Below are 20048 nucleotides of genomic sequence, written 5' to 3'. Positions count from 1 at the left end.
TCTTCTTGGATTGATCCTTTGATCATTATGTAGTGTCCTTCTTTGTCTCTTTTCACAGCCTTTATTTGAAAGTCTGTTTTATCTGATATGAGTATTGCGACTCCTGCTTTCTTTGGGTCTCCGTTTGTGTGAAATATTTTTTCCCAGCCCTTCAATTTTAGTCTGTATGTGTCTCTTGTTTTGAGGTGGGTCTCTTGTAGACAGCATATATAGGGTCTTGTTTTTGTATCCATTCAGCCAATCTTTGTCTTTTGGTTGGGGCATTCAACCCATTTACATTTAGGGTAATTATTGATAGGTGTGGTCCCGTTGCCATTTACTTTGTTGTTTTGGGTTCAGGTTTATACAACCTTTCTGTGTTTCCTGTTAGAGAAGATCCTTGCATTTGTTGAAGAGCTGGTTTGGTGGTGCTGAATTCTCTGAACTTTTGCTTGTCTATAAAGCTTTTGATTTCTCCTTCATATTTGAATGAGATCCTTGCTGGTACAATAATCTGTGTTGTAGGTTTTTCTCTTTCATCACTTTAAGTATGTCCTGCCATTCCCTTCTGGCTTGAAGAGTTTCTATCGAAAAGTCAGCTGTTATCCTTATGGCAATCCCTTGTGAGTTATTTGTTGTTTTTCCCTTGCTGCTTTTAATATTTGTTCTTTGTGTTTGATCTTTGTTAATTTGACTAATATGTGTCTTGAGGTGTTTTGCCTTGGGTTTATCCTGTTTGGGACTCTCTGGGTTTCTTGGACTTGGGTGGCTATTTCCTCCCCCATTTTAGGGAAGTTTTCAATTATTATCTCCTCAAGTATTTTCTCATGGCCTTTCTTTTTGTCTTCTTCTTCTGGGACTCCTAGGATTCAAATGTTGGGGCATTTATCATTGTTTCAGAGGTCTCTGAGGTTGTCCTCATTTCTTTTTTCTTTTTTCCTCTCTGCTTCATTTATTTCCACCATTCTATCTTCCACCTCACTTATCCTATCTTCTGCCTCAGTTATTCTAATGTTGGTTCCCTCCAGAGTGCTTTTGATCTCAGTTATTGCATTATTCATTATTGACTGACGCTTTTTTATTTCTTCTAGGTCCTTGTTAAACTTTTCTTGCATCTTTTCAATCCTTGTCTCCAGACTATTTATCTGTAACTCTATTTGGTTTCAAGATTTTGGATCATTTTTACTATCATTATTATGAGTTCTTTTTCAGGTAGACTCCCTATCTCCTCCTCTTTTGTTTGGTTTGGTGGGCTTTTATCATGTTCCTTTACCTGCCGATTATTTCTCTGCCTTTTCATCTTGTTTAGGTTGCTGTGTTTGGGGTGGCCTTTCTGTATGCTGGAGTTTGTGGTTCCTCTTTATTGTGGAGGTTCCTCCCTGTGAGTGGAGTTGGATAAGGGGATTGTCAGGGGTTCCTGGTTAGGGAAGCTTATGTTGGTGTTCTGGTGGGTGGAGCTGGATCTCTTCTCTCTGGCGTGCAATGACGTGTCAGTAGTGAGTTTTGAGGTGTCTGTGGGTTTGGTGTGACTTTTGGCTGCCTGTATTTTAATGCTCAGGGCTATGTTCCTGCATTGTTGGAGAATTACCTTGGTATGTCTTGCTCTGGAATTTGTTGGCTCTTGGACGGAGCTTGGTTTCAGTGTAGGTGTGGAGGCTTTTGGATGAGCTCTTGTCGATTAATGTTTCCTGAGTCAGGAGTTTTCTGGTGTTCTCAAATTTTGGATTTAAGCCTCCTGCCTCTGGCTTTCAGTCTTATTCTTACAGTAGCCTCAAAACTTCTCCATCCATGCAGCACTGATGATAAAACGTCTAGGTTAATGGTGAAAAGATTTTCCACAGTGAGGGACACCCAGAGAGGTTCACAGAGTTACATGGAGAAGAGAAGAGGGAGGAGGGAGATAGAGGTGACCAGGAGGAGAAGAGGGGGAGTCAAAAGGGGAGAGAGCAAGCTAGCCAGTAATCACTTCCCTATGTGCTGTCCACAGTCTGCACCCCTCAGAGATGTTCACAGAGTTACAGAGAGAAAAGAAGAGGGAGGAAGGAGACCGAGGTGACCAGGAGGAGAGGGGAAGTCAAAAGGAGAGAGAGCAATCTAGCCTGTGATCAGTTCCCTAAGTGTTCTCCACAGCCCAGAACACCCAGAGAGATTCACAGAGTTAAGTAGAGAAGAGAAGGGGGAGGGAGGAGATACAGGTGACCTGGGGGAGAGAAATGAGAGTCAAAAGGGAGAGAGGGCAATCAAGCCAGTAATCACACTCCTAAGTAAAAATGGCTACTGAAGATTGGATTCTTAAAGGTACAGAATTGATAACAAATACCAGAAAGCAAAGATTAAAAATCTAGAGTAGAGATTAGACTCTCAAAAATATAATGTTAAAAAAATAAAACAAAATTGCAATAGTCGTAAAAAATGCATATATGAAATTTGCTTTAAAAATAGGGTCTTTTTTTTTGCAAGGTAATAGGTTTTAAAAATGAAAATTAAAGGAGTAATAAAGAACTTAAACATTAAAAAAATGATAATAGTAAAATATATCTAGGAATTTCTTGGAGCTGTTGCAGGCAGTGTGAGGTCAGTTCAGTTTCAGTAGCTCCCTGTTCCAGCCTATACTTCTCAAGGTCTATAGGCCCCTTCCAGTGTAGTCGGTGCTAACTCCAGGGGTTTAATCTGTTGCACCTGTCACTTCCAAAGCGGTTCCCATCTGTTTATCTGGGGTTCTTCTGTTTGCTGGTCTCTTCGGTACCTAACTTCCGCCCTGACACAAGGGGGCGGTGGTGGTCACTTTTTTAGGCTCGCTTGTTCAGTCGTGCTGTGGGGAGGGAGGGGCACGGCAAACAAGTACCCCTGCGAGTGTGGGCCGTGCGCGCAGTGTCTCAGCCGCCCCGGGTTTGCCCCCGCTCGTGGCGAGTGTGAGGAGTGCACGCGGTGTCTCAGCCCCCCCGGGTTTGCCCCCGCTCGTGGCGAGTGTGAGGAGTGCACGCGGTGTCTCAGCCGCCCTGGGTTTGCCCCCGCTCACGCCGTGTGTGCCCTCCCAGTCTGCACTGCTCAGGCTCCAGGTTGCTCAGCAGGGGAACTGTCTAAAGCGGGTTGTGTGCGCTTCCCAGGCCTCAGCCGCTCAGGTTCAGGTTCTCGGGTGCTCCACAAAGGCGTAGACTCGGTTGGGCCCGCATTTTGTGCCCTTCCCAGGCCTCAGCCGCTCAGGTTCAGGTTCTCGGGTGCTCCACAAAGGCCCGCATTTTGCGCCCTTCCCAGGTCGGAGCAGCTCAGGTGGCCAGGTGCTAGGCGAGAGCCGTCTCCTCAGGTGGGCGGTGCGTCTTATCATCTCCCTGGTCCTAGCCGCTCCGTTTCGCCGTGAGTCTCCTCTGGGGAGCTGATCTCTGGCTCCGAACCTCCCGGCGGATGTCAGCTGTCCGGGATCCCAGGAAGACTTGGTTAGCAACTGGGGGCCTGCTCGCAGTTCGGTAGGGGATGCCGTCTGGGGTCGGGGTGGGGGGGAGGCGGGGGCGGCGGGTTTGCCCCTTGCCTTCTGGCTCTGGCTGTCGCCTGCCTGCCTCCCTGCCTCCGGTGGGAGATGGGCCGGTCCGCGGCCTGAAAGTTGTCTCTCTCTCTTTTTTTCTCTTTTTCTGGCTATCCCACGGTTTGGGTTGCCTGCTCATGTTAGCTCCCTCAGATTGTCCTCGGGGCATTCAGGCCCAGTGCTTACCCTAAGCAATGCCGCCACACCTCCCTGTTCAGCCCCCACTTGCTGGTGGTGGTTGCCAGCATCTGGGCAACTTCTCCACTGGGAGTTGCCGTTAGGCACGTAACCTGTGGGTTTTATTTATTTTTCCTCCCAGTTATGTTGCCCTCTGAGACTCCACATCTCCCCACAGACCCGCCCGTGAGAGGGTTTGCTGGTGTTTGGAAACTTCTCTTTTACGACTCCCTCCCCTCCATCCCTAACTCTTTTGTCTCTCTTTTTATCTTTTATATTTTGTTCTACTTCCTTTCCAAGACAATGGGCTGCCTTTCTGGGTGCCTGGTGTCCTCCGCCAGCATTCAGAAGTTGTTTTGTGGTATTTGCTCAGCATTCAAATGATCTTTTGATGAATTTGTGGGGGAGAAAGTGGTCTCCCCATCCTATTCCTCTGCCATCTTAGGACCGCCCCCCCCCCCTTTCTTGTAACACTTTAAACATGATTTCCTTTAATTTTTTTGAATATACCTATAACAACTGCTTTGAATTTTTTGTTTTCTAAGGCCAATATCTGGGTCACCTCAAAGGCAGTTTTATTGCTTGCATTTTTTCCTATATACGGGTCACACATACCTGTTTCTTTGTGGGTTTTATAAATTTTTTTAAGACAAGAGATGAATAATATAACAACACTGAATAGTGAGTCCCCCCTCTGGGGCTTGTTGTTGTTTTTTACTGGATTGTTTGTTCAGTGACTTGAATGGACCATTTAAGTGGAATCTGTTACTGCTGCAGGGTGCAGTCTCTGATGCTGTGTGTGAAGGCGTGTGGGCTGCGTGGCTGAGTGCCTGGGAGACTGGGGCTCTGTTCATCACCTTCCCTCATCTCCCCAGTAAGCTTTTTATTGTTTTTCTTAGTTAAAAATTTTTATTGAAGTATAGTTGATACAAAATATTATATACATTACAGGTGTATAATATAGTGATTCACAATTTTTAAAGTTATACTCCACTTATGGTTATTATAAAAACATTGGCTATATTCCCCTGTGTTGTGTAATATGTCCTCGTAGTTTATTTTATACCTAATAGTTTGTACCTCTACCTCTGTATTGGTCTTCCCCACCCCTTCCCTCTTTCCACTGGTAACTACTAGTTTGTTCTCTGTATTCACGAGTCTCCTTCTTGTATGTTGTATTCACTACTTCATTTTTATGTTTTAGATTCCATGTATAAGATATCATACAAACAAAGAGTATTTGTTTTCTCTGTCTGACTTATTATTTCAGTTAGTGTAATGCCCTCCAAGCCCATCCATGTTGCTGCAAAATTTCAATCCTTTTTATCGCTGGGTAGTATTCCATTGTATATATATGTAATGCATCTTCTCTATCCATTCATTTGCTCTTGGACAGTTAAATTGCTGCCATATGTTGGCATTTATAAATAATGCTGCTATTTATATATCCCCCACAAACTTTTGGATGATCTCTATGAAGCCAATTTTGGGTCCTCATTAGTCACTAGCTGATTGCTGTGTTGTTTTAACCAATGCCCTGAGGCGTACATCGTGCCACAGACTGTCACACTTAAAGTTGGGTCCCTTTGCGTGGGCACGAAGTTTTCAGTCTGAGGCTGCTCCAACCATAGAGGACTCTGCTTAGCTATCTCTTTCCCTGATTCTTTCTGTTAAACTTCTGGCTGATCTACCATTTCACTGAGCTTATCATCTTTTAGCTTGCTGCTAAAAGAATCAAAAGAGCTATCAGGGACTCTTAGTTGCTCACCGTCAAGATCTCTGTTGTTTGAAACAACACTTATAGGTGTGATCTTCTGCTTACTTTGTTCCCAAAATAGTCTCCTACACAAAACTGAAGAATTATCTGTTCTAACATCTTCCCTCTCTTTCTGGGCAGTCTCTGTAATATTCAAAGCTGAGGGTGAGTCAAAGACTTGCTTTTCCTGATATGGCACCTCTGCAAGCAAGACTTCTGGACAGGGATGGTAGCTCCTGGTATTCCCAGCTTATTCTTCCTGGCATTAGACCTTCATCCTAAAAGCAAGCCAAGTCATGGATGCTCAAGATTCAGAATTCTTGACTAGTTGTGTCTGGAGTGGAGCTTATGCCCTATGAATGGGGGCCAGAAGGGGGAAGGGAGCTGTGGTCCTCTTGTCTGTTGTTTAGTTGCTAAGTCATGTCCAACTCTTTGCGACCCCATGGACTGTAGCCCACCAGGCTCCTCTGTCCATGGGATTTCCCAGGCAAGAATACTGGAGCGGGTTGCCATTTCCTTTTCCAGGGGGATCTTCCCGACTCATGGGTTGAACCTGCATCTCCTGCATTGTAGGCAGATTCTTTACTGCTCAGCCACCAGAGAAGTCCCCTCTTGGCTGTATCTGCCTGGAATAAAGCTTCTATAATGTGGAGCTGGGAGTGAAGGGGTGGAGCGAATGAGAGATGCCAGTGGCCTGCATGAAACCATAGTCCTAGACTGGGAGGTAGTGGGAGGGGGAGCCCCATCTTCTTGGCTGCACCTACCTGCCCAGCTACCATCACACTGAGCTACTGGGGGAGCTCGTGGGGGGATGAGGTAGTTGTGAGTGGGTTCAAAGGATAGATGAGATGAGGGATGAGGTTCAAATGAGATTTAAGTTTAGATTTTTTGGAATAGATGTTTCTGCATTTGCTTAATGCCCTTAAGATAATTTCCTGAGACTTAAAGAGTTGTTTTAGAGATAATTTTCAGTGATTAAATGAGAAGCATTTGAGTATTAGTACCATCATATGCAGGGTCAGCAAAAATAGCAGAGTCCAGCTGGGGATGAAAATTGGATTTCCCTCTTGAGCAAAGTTCAGAAGTGTGCTCTTCTCTCAGATTCAGTCCTGATAGAAGCGGTACGAAGGCCCTGGTCTCCTGCTCACTGGCAGGTCCTCCAGTCTAGTCTCCACCAGGCTCCCCAAGCCTCTTGGAAGACCATCCCCCCAGGCTGTCAACTTGTGTTGCATTCTTTAGCATCCCACGATTTGGCTAATTTCCAGTATCCCAAGATCGTACACAAAAACTCAAATGACCTTGTGGAAGTTTCTTTCCAGACAGCATCTCTGCGAAGCAGATGAATTATTTTTGTCACAAGCATAATAAATTGTTAATTTTGGAAATGGCTTTTGTAAAGAAAACAACTGCCAGATTATTTTCTTTTTGATGTTCAAGTATGTGCAGGGATACATCAGTAGGAAGAAATGAGTTGGGCTTGTCCTGACCCAGATGATGGCATTGCCCTTTGGGAATGCCCAGGAAGGGATTAGAGCTAGGTAACAGGCTTAGGCAGATAGTTCTGAGCAAAACGTGGCAGTGAAATCTGGGTAATGAAGGGAGAATGCCTGAGATGGGGCCCTGGGAAACCCACCGACGGGATAGGTCCCATTCAGGCCCTCTGTCACAAGGGCAGCAAACCGGCGGTGTGTTGTCTGGACAACTCCAGCTGAGAGAACTTTGCATGTCTGTGTTCAACACCTTAATGACAGACGTATTCATGCAACACCTGACATCCAGATGCTGGACCTAAGTGAGGCCCAGCGACTATGGCTAGAAGCCATGAGATGGAGGGTGAAAGGGTTAGTTTTTGCTGGGAGGGGTGGTTATGACAATATAGACCCACTCAAAGGGATTTTTTTCCCCTTAAATAAATATTCCTTGAAGGCACATATGCCAACAGAACAGCAAAGTTTGTTTTTTCTTATTATTTCAATTTTTAGAATCAGACATGAAAAAGGATGCCTGGAAAAAGCTGTGTTTAGGGAGGCTCAAGACTTGCATTAATTTCCTGGCAGATTAGAGAATAAAGTGGGAGAGAGAGGTTAAAGCAAGGACTTGTCTGCCAAGTGAATTGGAAGGAGGACGATCAAGGGAATTGTCTGAAAGCAGGGAATGGCTATTTTAAGCAGATAGGAACAAGAGTCTGCTCACCTTCATTGGTCCTTCTTGGGTCAGCCTAGTGGCACTTGCTGCAGTTAACTATGTTGGTATATTTATTTCATATTCCACTGGGGTAGACCTAGATCTCTCACCTCTGCTTATCTCTAAAGTTGAAACAAACCACAAAATCACACAGATGAAGGGAAAAAGTGACATGTCCTTTTTGAAAACATTCATGGGAAAAAAAGTCCCAAAGCAAAAGTGTTAGAGTAAATTGATTATATAAAAAATGTTTTAAATGTGTATATTTCAAATGACACAGTAGAGAAATATCTAAACAAATATGACTAACAGTGGTTTATTTTCCTTAATATATAAAAAGCCTCTTTAAAGAAATAAACATAGTACCATCACAGTATATAAATAAATGGGCACATGATATGAGACAGTTTAAAGAAGACATGTCTATGGCTAATAAACATGTAAACAGACGAATTAACTTATTAGTTATTTGCTCAGCCTGATAAAGAGCATCTGGAAAATACCTACAGGCACGGCTCTCCTTGGCGTCCCAGGTGGCGTTAGTGGTGAAGAACCCTCCTGCCGGTACAGTGCAATAAGAGACGCAGTTTCAGTCCCCGAGTCGGAAAGATACTCTGGAGGAGGATATGGCAACACACTCCAGTATTCTTTTTTTTTAAATTAATATATTTTTTAATGGAAGGATAATTGCTTTACAGAATTTTGCTGTTTTCTGCCAAATACCAACATGAATGAGCCACAGGTATACATATGTCCCCTCCCTCTTGAACTTTCCTCCCATCTCCCTCCCCGTCCCACCCCTCTAGGTTGTTACAGAACCCCTGTTTGAGTCCCCTGAGCCAGACAGCAAATCCCCGTTGGCATCCTGTTGTACATATGGTGATGTAAGTTTCCATGGTACTCTGTCCACACATCTCACCCTCTCCTTCCCCACCTCGCCAGTGCGGTGTCTGTAAGTCCCACTCCAGCGTTCTTGCCTGGGAAATCCCGTGGACCGAGGAGCCTGGTGGGCTACAGTCCATCGGGATACAAAGAATCGGACACGACTGAGCACAGCACATGCCTTGTTTTACTGTGCTTCTCCTCACCACACTTCGAGATGTTGCATTTTTTTACAAATTGGACGATTATGTCAACCCTGCCTTGAGCACATCTACTGGACCATTTTCCCAACAATATTTGCTCACTTCATGTCTCTGTGTCACATTTTGGCAAGTCTCACAATATTTCACATGTTTTCATTATTGTCGTATTTGTTATAGTGATCAATCAATGATCTTTGATGTTACTACTGAAACCCACTGAGGGTTCAAATGATGGTTAGTATTTTTTGGCAGTAAAGCTTTTTAAATTAAGGTATAAAATTTTAAAAGACATAATATTATTGCACGTAATAGACTACAGTGTAGTGTGAATTTAACTTTTATATGCACTGCAAAACTAAAACTTTATGTGACTTGCTTTATTGTGATATTTGCTTAATTGCAGTGATATGGAACTGAACCCACAATATCTCCGAGGTGTGTAGTCAACATCATACTTAATGGGGAAAGACTGAATGCTTTCCCCCCAAGATTGGCTGTCAGGCAAGAATATACACTCTTACTGCTGTTATTCAAGACAGTGATCAAAGTTGCAGCCAGTACAGTGTTCGTCACTCAGTGATGTCCAGCTCTTTTCTACCCCGTGGACTGCAGCCCTCCAGGCTCCTCTGTCCTTGGGATTTCCTAGGCAAGAATGCTGGAGCAGGTTGCCATTTCCTCCTCTAGGGGATCTTCCCAACCCAGAGATTGAACTGGCATTTCCTGCATTTCTTGCCAGTACAGTAAGGCAAGGAAAAAGCGAACAGATTGGAAAGAACATAACAAAAGTGTTTCTATATTCAGATGACTTGGTTGTTATATAGAAAATCCTTGAATATTTATAAAAGCCCTAGAACTAAGAATCAAATTTGGCATGGTCACCAGATGCAAAATAAACCTGCAGAAAACAATTCCTTTATTTATTTTTTTTGGACCGTGCTGGGCAGTGTGTGCAATCTTCATTCCCTGACCAGGCACCAAACCCTTCAGGGGAAGCGCAGTCTTAGCCACTGGACTGCCAGAGAAGTCTGCAGTTGTATCTCTGTATACAATGAACAGAAGGATACCAGAGTTTAAAATATAATTAATTTACAATTGATCATGAAAATTGAAATACCTAAGTACACATTTAACACTTATATGCTGAACAGTACAAAAGACTGATGGAAGAAATCGAAGATCTAAATAAATGGAAAGACCCACTGTGTTTATGGATTGAAAGACTGATGTTGTGGGCATCCTTACTCCCAAGGCTATTGATTGAGAGTGAAAGTGGGAGCAGCAGTCAGCCCTTGAGCTACTCAGGCATGTCCTAGTGCCAAGAGCAGGCTAAAGTCAGCCTAAAGCAAGGACTTGCCTGGTGTTCCAGTGGCTAAGACTCTATGCTCCCAATGTAGGGGGCCTGGGTTTGATCCCCCATGCTGCAACATGCAACAAAGATTGAAGATGCCACACAGTGTAACTAGACATTGTGCAGTCAAATAAATAATAAATAAAGATATATATTAAAAATAAAGCCAGCCTAAAGCATAAGAAATCAATTTCAGCCTAAAGAGAACTTCAGTTACTTGACTTTCATCTCCTCAGGCTTCACCCCATGAAGGAGGGTCCTGGAGAGTGCTGGACCTCAGTGTGTATGGTCAGACTTGTGTCTCTGGGATGACGGCAGGCTGTGGCCAGCTCTTTGGGCAGGCAGGATGCACATGGGCCCTACACCTGCCATATTATGTATGGAGGGCAAAGAGGAGCGATGGGTCAGCCCTCTTGCTTCCTCACAATGATGACCAAAGGGCTGGGGGCTTCTGCAGTACTTCCGCAGTGGTGTTGATGATACAAGATTTCACTCTCTGTTTATATGATTTTTAAAATATATGAAAATAACAGTGAAATCATTAAGCCTCCACAGGGAGTTTCAGCTGTAATTTATGGTTCCACATCTCCCACCATTGTAATTTTGTTTTGCATTCATTAGGATGCGAGTTTCTTAAGAGAAAAATCGCAAGGAGTCACAGTTCTGATGACTAATGTTAACCACTGAGTTACTCAAAGATATTACTAAGGCTGTAATTCTGAAAAGTAAGTTAATTTCCCTTGTGTGGGAACCACCTGAATAACATTTAGGTTCCTCTCTAGGGTAGGCTCGGAGAAGGCAATGGCACCCCACTCCAGTACTTTCACCTGGAAACTCCCATGGACGAAGGAGCCTGGTGGGCTGCAGCCCATGGGGTCGCGAAGAGTCGGACACGACTGAGCAACTTTACTTTCACTTTTCACTTTCATGCATTGGAGAAGGAAATGGCAACCCACTCCAGTGTTCTTGCCTGGAGAATCCCAGGGACGGGCGAGCCTGCTGGGCTGCTGTCTGTGGGGTCGCACAGAGTCGGACACGACTGAAGTGACTTAGCAGCAGCAGCTAGGGTAGGCTGATTGTCTCTGGAAAGAATCTGCTGCTTCCATGGCAACATGCTATGAAGGAGGGCTCTGCCCACATCACCTTCTCTGGCTTTATTTTGTCCATCTTGTCCCTCCCGGGAATTTGGGAAGAAGAAAATTAGCTGGTGTTCTTGGATGCATAAGAAGGGCAGGTGCTTTTCGAATGTTTCATGTGCTTTCCAACACACACACACACACACACATACACACAATTTTTTCTAGCATATTAGTTGACAGTTTGCTTTCTTCTCTGTCATAAATTTCATTATCTTTAATTCATTGTTGAGTGGAGGAGACTTTCCCCTTCACCCTTAAAATCTTTTTTATGACAGTTTTAGTGATGTGGAAGAGATTAGTGGTTTGTTTGAGTGAAAGAAAAAAGAGAGTGTTTCTTTGAGGAAATTTTTACATGGCTTTCTTAGATTAAGGATGAACAGGATAGAGGGTAATCCTAGGAACCTGGGATAGCAGTAGTGACTGTGGTGATAACACCTGCCACGCCTTGAACACCTGCTATGTGTCAGGCAGAGACAGTGTCTCCCTTCCTCCTCTCTGTCATCGTCAGTCCTATTTTAGTGCTGGAGAACCCAAAGTTCAATGAGTCTAAGTCATTCAGTAGAAAATGGTGTCAAGAGCTTGTATGAAAACCAGTCTGATTCAAAGCCTGGGTTTTAACCTTGTGTCCTACCTCCCCTCCTGTGATGCCTGGGATGAAGTGATGTTGACTTTGTCCCATGATGGCCTCCCCAGGGGCAGCCGGAGACACCAGAAGACAATAGAAACAAACTCAGCAGAGAGGTAGCCAGGTTCTCTGGGGTTTATTGTGAAGGGGTTTGAGCTACAGGGTGTTGGGTTGGACCCCTTTTGCTGATGTAGTTGAGTGCTCAAAGAAGAAGCTGGAGTTGGTCAACCTTCAGATCCAGGGTGACCCAGGCCTGGCTGTCTACTGGTCCTTCACAGTGAGGGTTACTGTGGCTACAGCCCAGGGTTATGATGTTGGCCAGAAATGGTCTACACAGCAGAAACATGGAGGCAGAGTCATAGGGTTATTCCGCCTTGTGTTGTCTCTTATCTGAAAGGGATTCTGGGGTCTCCACTGGGGTCATCCGTCTGCTGATGGGAAGAAGTGGTCTGATTCCAAGCCCTTGTGCTTCTTCAGCCTACTCCCCTTGGTGCTGCACTCCCAGCGCTAGTGGGTGGGGTGGACAGCCTTTGCAGCCTACGATAGCAGAATGTCAATTCCCACCAGACTATGATAGACCATGACTTTAGACCCATAGGTTTCCTGTTGGAGAGGGTCTTTAAATTTCTGGGTTTTGATTTGATGTAACCTTTGAGAAACGGGAAAAAGTAACAGTGAAAGCCCTTTATCTCTGCGGCATCCGGCCAAGAAAACATGGACTCTCACATCTGTGTTTGTGCACTTAGGATGGCGATCCCTGTCTATAGACCTTTGGACCCTAATGCCAGAGTGCCTTCATCCTTTCTGTATCTGAAACATCCTTGCATTTAAAAATTGTCATTGTCACTGACCCCATCGTAACCATTGAGGATCATCTGTTTTTTCCTCTGGTTGAATAGAAAGCCTGCTAATGAGTGGGAGGAAAAAGGTGTCTGGAAGGTGCAAAAGGTATTCACTGGGAGCTCTACAGGATTGGATGGGCACTTGGAGAACTCTTGTTTGGGACCATGTTGCATATTTAATCACAACCAAGTCTACTACTGGGGCTTCCCTGTGGCTTGGTGGGAAAGAACTCACCAATGCAGGAGACATGGGTTTGATCCCTGGGTGGGGAAAATCTTCTGGAGAAGGAAATGGCAACCCATTCCAGTATTCTTGTCTGGAAAATTCCATGGACAGGGGAGCCTGGTGGGCGAGAGTCAGACATGACTTGGTGACTAAACAATAACAAGTGAAGGCTAATATTAAAGAAGCACTTATTTATAGACTACATACATGCACCTTTTCCATCTCTCCTGCAGATGGATTGAAAATTGACCATTTGAAGAATGACACCTAAAACATGGTGGAGGTCACATGTAGAGGCTGATATTTCAAGGCAGGATTGCTTTGTCAGAGCTCCCAGGCAGACTACTAAATGTTCATCTTATTTAAAAAAAAACAACAACAAAAACCAGTGAGGGTTGTGTGCAGTCTGAACCCTTTCATGATCCCAAACTTGACACTGGCGTGGGGCTGGGGCTGGTGAAGTTTGGGGCTGGGAGTCTGGCATCTGTTTCATGCATTACTGGATAAAAAGTTGCTGGGTTTAGGAACTTCCCTGGTAGTCTAGTGGTTAAGACATCCCCTTCCAATGCAAGAGGGTATGGGTTTGATCCTTGATCTAGGAGCTAAGATCCCATATACCTCATGTCCAGAAAACCAGAACATAAACAGGAGCAATATTGTAAAAAATTCAGTAAAGACTTTGAAAATGGTTCACATCAAAAAAATCTTTTAAAAAGTGTAGCCAGGTTTTCACATCCTGGTCAGCCAGTTGAACTCAATCTGCCAGGTCCAACTGCTGCTATTAAAATATCCTGCCTTGGGAACTCTTCTCAGTACTCTGTAATGACCTATATGGGAAAAGAATCTAAAAAAGAGTGAATATATGTAAATGTATAACTGATTCACTCTGCTGGACAGCAGAAAGTAACACAACATTGTAAATCAACTATGTTCTAATAGAAATTTTAATAAATATCCTGCTTTGTTACATATTTTCCCTCTGGGTTCCTGTGTTCAGGAACATCAGAAAGAAGGAGAGAAGCAGAGTCAGATAGGCTGTGGGCTCTCTGAGAGGCTGTGGTCTCCACTGGGGCCAGTGGGAATGGGGCACGGTGGTCACCTGTGGGACACTCACAGGCTCCCTTGAATCCTGTCTGTGGCTGAGGTATTAAACGAGGGCGGGCGGCCTCAGGGAGTGAGGCTGGGCCTCAGGAATCTGCCCAGCTGTTGTCTGTAGAGGTCAGCCCTTTGACAGCCGAGAAACAGGGGTCTGTCCCCTGGCAGTAGGGGTGTGAACCAGCTTGCACCCCCAGAAGTCTCAGGATGAAGGATGGGGGGCCAGTCATAGAACTCCTCTCTTTCTTCCAGTATGACCGGCTGTCATTCAGAGCAGGCTGATGCAATGATGCTCCAGAAGCAGGAAACATGCAAAGCAATTATCTTTTTAGTAGGTCACTGGCCTCCTTTGGGAGAAGAGACCAGAGGGAGAGCTGGGGAGGCGGGCAGCCTGTGTCTCCCCAGGGGGGCTGCTCGTGTAGTAGCTGCGTGGGTGATTAATAGCTGTGTCACTTTCTACGAATGTTGCTTTAAGCGGCTGTGTTCAAAATTGAGTGGGAATGAAATAAAACAATCCCCAAATAAATGTTTCCTCCAGTCCTTATGAGTCACTGGAATCCAGAAATAGCTTTCCCAATCTATCATTTTAAATGGCATCGTTCACAGCCCTCTCACATGGATACTGTGATGCACACTCTTTTAAAGACCATGAAAAATTTGAGCTCAGTGACTTTGGGGTTGTTTTCTGGCCCTGAAATAAAATGATGTTTATGGAGAAAAATATAGCCTTTACCTGGCTTTTGAAAGAAAAATAGTAACCCAGTGGAGGAAAAGAACAGGAAGAATATTATGTCCATATAGATCATAAACTGGAAGAGTAAAAATGGCTGGCAGGCAGTAATTCTGGCCAACTGCAGGGATTGCGGTCTGGTGAGCTGTGTTCAGGGCAGCGTGCCAAGGATGCTGGCAACCAGAGGACCAGCCTGGACCATCATGGCCCTCTGTGAGTAGACTGGGGCCTGAGCGTGTCAATAAGAGGGTGACCACAGGGTGGCAGGCAGGGTTTCTGCTCCCGCCAGGCCCGCTCAGAGCACAAAGTCTTGAGGCCACCTCTCTCTGCTGCCTCTGTTGGAGCCAGGCTACTGGCTCTGGGATCGATGATGGCGATCTCAGGGATGACTCTGGTTGCATCTGTGGGCAGGAGAAGAATCATTAGCTTTGAGTGTCATCGTTTCACCTGGAGAAGCCAGAGAGCACATGTGATGAATGAGACGCCAGTGAGAACTTCCTGGCTCAGTGCATGGGAGGACTTTCGGTGTCTTGGGCCAGAGAAAGGGAAGGAAAGACTATGGGTGCTGCCTGCTTTCCACCCACTCATTTCTTTCTTTTTTAAAAATGTATTTATTTATATGACTGTACCAGGTCTTAGATGGGGCACATGGAATCTGATCTTCATTGCAACATGCAGGATCTTTTTAGTTGCATCATTTGAACTGTTAGTTGCGGCATGTAGGACCTAGTTCCCAGACTAGGGATCAAATCCAGGCCCCGTACGTTGGGAGCTTGGAGTCTTAGCCACTGGACCACCAGAGAAGTCCCTCATTTGTTCTTTTCTTGTCGTTAGAAGAAAACCCAACCCCAAACCAGCAGAGGGTGGGCTCTTGGGCGTAAGGACAGGTAGATTCCTCATCTTATTTGCTTCCTCCATCACAGCTGTAATTGCTTACTGGCTCTCACCCAGTACCCCAGTGTCTCCCAGCTCGTCTTTTATCAGAACGTCTATGAATAAGCAGACGTTCCAAGGAGACACGGAGAGATGAGAGGTGGAGGAGTCAGGTGTGTTGCTGCTGGGAGATGGCAGGACCTTTCATCACCTGTCACCTCACTTTCAGTCTTTTCCACCCACTCACACCTGGCCAGGCCGCGACACCTGAAGACAGAACAGGCCTGCCCTCGGTGAGCTGTGAGTCTGGCCGCAGGTGCTGTTTTAAAACGGTTGTTTGAGTCACTCAGTCATGTCCCACTCTTTTGCAGCTGCATGGACTGTAGCCCACCAGGCTCCTCGGTCTGTGGGACCCTCCAGGCAAGAATTCTGGAGTGGGTTGCCATTTCCTTCTCCGAGGATCTTCCCGACCCACGGATTGAACCCGCATCTCTTGCATTAGCAGGCCGTTTCTTCACCACTGAGCCATGAGGGAAGACCCCAGTTTAATATTTTATATTGAATAGAATATAAGTTTAAGGAAATTGGTTAGGTATCTAGTAATATGTCTATTACCCCCAAAAGTTAATGACAGATCACACATTCTAATGTGATGTGATTCTATCCGTGCGGTTAAATGTTTAATTCTAGCCAGTTAAAGCAGTGGGGATGAATGGAGTGTGTAGAATACCCTGACATTACATTGGTACCACTTTTTGGTCGATGATTGACTTATTGGTTTCAAAATGATCCAGCCAAAGCTGTTTTCCTATAGACTGTCAGGCTCGTTCGGCACTGTGCCCTGTTGTGGTTGGGATGGATGGAGGGCATGGGCAAAGGGAGGGTGGGGTCATGTTCCTCGGACAACCATCTGCAGGTTGTTAGACTGTATCTGGGGAAGCTCTGCTCATAGAAAATGAACCTGCGCTCACAGTGTGCCCAAGTGTGCTTGTGTTAGGTACCCATATGACACGGTCAGGTTGTAAATTCTAGATGCCTTATGAACTAAAAAGATCACAGTGCCCTTCTTTTAATTACAAATAGTAACAGTATTATTATTATTTAATGTTTTTGTTTTTTTGGTTGTGTGGGTCTCAGCTGTGGCATACAGGAGCTTTGATCTTTGTTGCCACATGAAGGATGTTTTAGTTGTGGCATATGGGATTTAGTTCCCTGACCAGGGATTGACCCTTGGTCTCCTGCATTGCGAGCAGCGAGTCTTAGCCACTGGACCACCAGGGAAGTCCCTGGGGACAATATTAAAGCCTGAAATTATGATAAAAAAGGTCAAATAAAAATTTTAAAAATTTGCCGTTTCCTCTTTGTCCTTGAGTGATCCAGTAGTCTTCCCTGGAGAACCCCATGGACAGAGGAACCTGGCGGGGTACAGTCCATGGGGTCCCAAAGAGCTGGACACGACTGAGCGACTGACAACAGTAACATCTGCGGGTACTCATTTCACTGGTGCTGAAGCAGGCTGCCCGTTGGATAACCTAGCATGAGCGCTCCTGTGTGTGTGTGCACAGGTTTGCGTGCATATGTGCACGTGTGTGTGTGTGAAATGTTTTAAAAATCAGCATTAAAATCGGGATTGTCCACAGACAGGAGGCTGCCAAGCCCAGATTGTAGAGCATCAGTTTGCACGGAGCAGGCGGTGATCTAGACAAACCAGGCTCTTGCCGTATGCAGCCGTGGGATTCTGTATGATTAATTGCTGGGCGATGTCTGGGGACCATCCTACCCCACTTTACAAGCAGCTCGAAGCAGGGCCTCTGTTCACCTCTGCATGGCTGCATCGGAGAGAAAGGCAGTCGGGGCTTCCCTGGCGGCCCAGTGGTTAAAACTTCACATTGCGGTGCAGGGGGTGAGGGTTCGCTCCCTGGTTGAAGAGCTGAGATCCCACAGGAACCAAAACATAAAACAAAAGCAATATTGTAACAAATTCGATAAAGACTCAGAAAAAAGTTATACAAAGAGGGAAAGGCAGCGCTGCACACAGTGCAGAGGGTTTAAGGCGGGATGGAGGCATCGCCTTTCCCGCGAGAAACTCCAGGGGGGATGACGTGGGCCGAAAATAATGACCTGCCTGTGAATCTGGCAGAAGCACCAGAGTGTGTTGCCTCCTTGTTGAGTCCTTTTGAAATATATTCTAGGGTATGTCAGAAACTTAGTAAAACTGAATAATAAATAATCACAAGGCACTGGGAACTAGAAAATGCTATGTAAGCGTTAAGGTGTAAAAATTACCGTGTGTATTAAATAGATAACTTTGCTGTAAAAATTTCCACGGGGGGAAGGTTAATTTCCAGAGGAGGTGAAAAGCTTTTTGTTGGACTGTCTTCAGAAACTCTCGATATCTTATTATCTTAACTCTGTTTTAGAAGACTCAGGCGTTCTGCTGTCTCAAGTTGCTGTTTAGTTGCTCAGTCGTGTCTGACTCTTTGTGACCCCATGGACACACCTTCACTATCTCCCTGAGTTTGCTTAAACTCATGTCCATTGAGTCGGTGATGCCATCCGACCATCTCATCCTTTGTTGCCTCCCTTCTTCTCGTGCCTTCAATATTTCCCAGCATCAGGATCTTTTCTAATGTGCCGTCTCTTTGCATCAGGTGGTCAAAGTATTGGAGCTTCAGCTTCAGCATCAGTCCTTCCAATGAATATAGTGATTATTTCCTTTAGAAATAACTGGTTTGATCTCCTTGCTTTCCAAGGGACTCTCAAGAGGCTTCTCCAGGTCCGTGTTAGAAAACATCAATTTTGAATTACTTAAAGGCAAATGAGTTTTTGGGATGACGTTGCCTGTTAGATTTCGGTGAAGTTTTGTTTGTTTGCTTCTCTCTAGCCGGAGGCAGTTTGGACCCAAAGCCAGGGAAGAGGTCAAGATTATTGAGCACCAAACGCAGACCCTGCGGCTGATGCCTCATCTGGCCACTGCCTTGGCCCTGACCTTCGCCAGCAGGTGAGATGGCTCCAGGGGTTTGCCCTGTTTCTAGGTGAGTCTGTGGTTTCATTAATAGGTGGGACAGGAGAGGTAGGCAGAGGCTTTACTTTTTTTCCTTTTTTCTTAAAAATTTTATTATTTTTTGTTTTAAAAAGTTTACTTGTAACTGAGAAGACTCCTAAGAGTCCCTTGGACAGCAATGAAATCAAATCAGTCAATCCTAAAGAAAATCAGCCCTGAATATTCATTGGAAGGACTGATGTTGAAGCTGAAGCTCGAATACTTTGGCCACCTGATGCAAAGAGCTGACTCATTGGAAAAGACCCTGACACTGGGAAAGATTGAGGGCAGGAGGAGAAGGGAAAGACAGAGGATGAAATGGTTGGATGGTACCACTGAGTCAATGGACAGGAACTTGGGCAAACTTCAGGAGATGGTGAGGGACAGAGAGGCCTAGCGTGCTTCAGTCCGTCGGGTCGCAGAGAGTCAGACATGACTTAGTGATTGAACAACAGCAGCGCTTTTAACTGCAAACACAAAAAAGTCTGTGGTTAAACTCTAGTGTCAGGTTAAACCTGACATCTGAATCTTGATGGTCTGTGTATCCTGATGGACAGGAGCCATGAAGAATTTGGGAAGACTCAGACTGATGTTTCTCCGGAGTTTCTGAAAGAAACAGACTCAACCCATTAAAATTTTTCTACCTCTGAAAAAGGTTCTGTTTGTACTACTATTTTCAAAACTAGGTCAAGGTGTGTACACTGATGTATTTGCAGGGATTGGGGGCATCGCTGTTGAATAAAAGAGCAGTAATCGTGCTGTCAAGTCACGCAGAACTTCACATGTTACAGCTGGCTCTTATCTTTGTCTCATAAGCCCTAGATGTTGTCTGGGCAGTTGTGTGTTATCACCACGTTGTGAGTATCAGAAATTCAGGGATTTGCCTGAGACTGTGGCTCGGTGGTAAAGAATCTGCCTGCAGTGCAGGAGACACAAGAGATGTGGATTTGATCCCTGGGTAATGAGTAGGTATATGTCTAACTGTGTAAGAAATCACCAGTTTTTCAGGAAGTTAGTACCATTTTATACTCTCTCATGGAATGTGTGAGTGTTTCAGTTGCTCTGCATCCTTGCCAGCCATTGTTATTTTAAGCTTTTGTCTTGTTTTGTTTTAATTTTAATTTTTTTGTCTTTCTAACAGGTATAATTTTATTACCCTAGTAAATAATGGACTTCCCTGATAGTTCAGTTGGTAAAGAATCCACCTGCAATTCAGCAGACACCGGTTTGATTCCTGGGTTCAGAAGATCCCCTGGAGAAGGGAAAGGCTACCCACTCCAGTATTCTTGCCTGGAGAATTCCACGGACTGTACAGTCAATGGATTCGCAAAGAGTCGGACATAACTGAGGGAAATGATGTTGAGCATCTTTTCATGTGCTTGTTTGCCATCTGTATATTTTCTTCGGTGGAGTATCTGTTCAGATC

At 45.0% G+C, this 20048-nt stretch overlaps 1 protein-coding gene across 11 annotated transcripts in view; it reads left to right on the top strand.

The window, feature by feature from the left end:
* ACOXL (acyl-CoA oxidase like) overlaps positions 1-20048 on the top strand; it is a 352738-nt gene that overhangs the window by 161154 nt on the left and 171536 nt on the right. For 8 of the 11 annotated variants that reach the window (XM_043467723.1, XM_043467730.1, XM_043467728.1 and 5 more), the window contains exon 11: positions 18440-18580. In XM_043467723.1, coding sequence (XP_043323658.1) covers positions 18440-18580 — 141 coding nt within the window. The remainder of the gene's footprint in view (positions 1-18439; positions 18581-20048) is intronic. The other 3 variants (XM_043467731.1, XM_043467729.1, XM_043467722.1) reach the window with 1 other exon arrangement.

The sequence above is a fragment of the Cervus canadensis genome, chromosome 5, assembly GCF_019320065.1.
Source record: "Cervus canadensis isolate Bull #8, Minnesota chromosome 5, ASM1932006v1, whole genome shotgun sequence".
NCBI classification, from domain to species: domain Eukaryota; kingdom Metazoa; phylum Chordata; class Mammalia; order Artiodactyla; family Cervidae; genus Cervus; species Cervus canadensis.
Note: the sequence above shows the minus strand (reverse complement) of the source record. Positions and strands in the feature narration are given on the sequence as shown.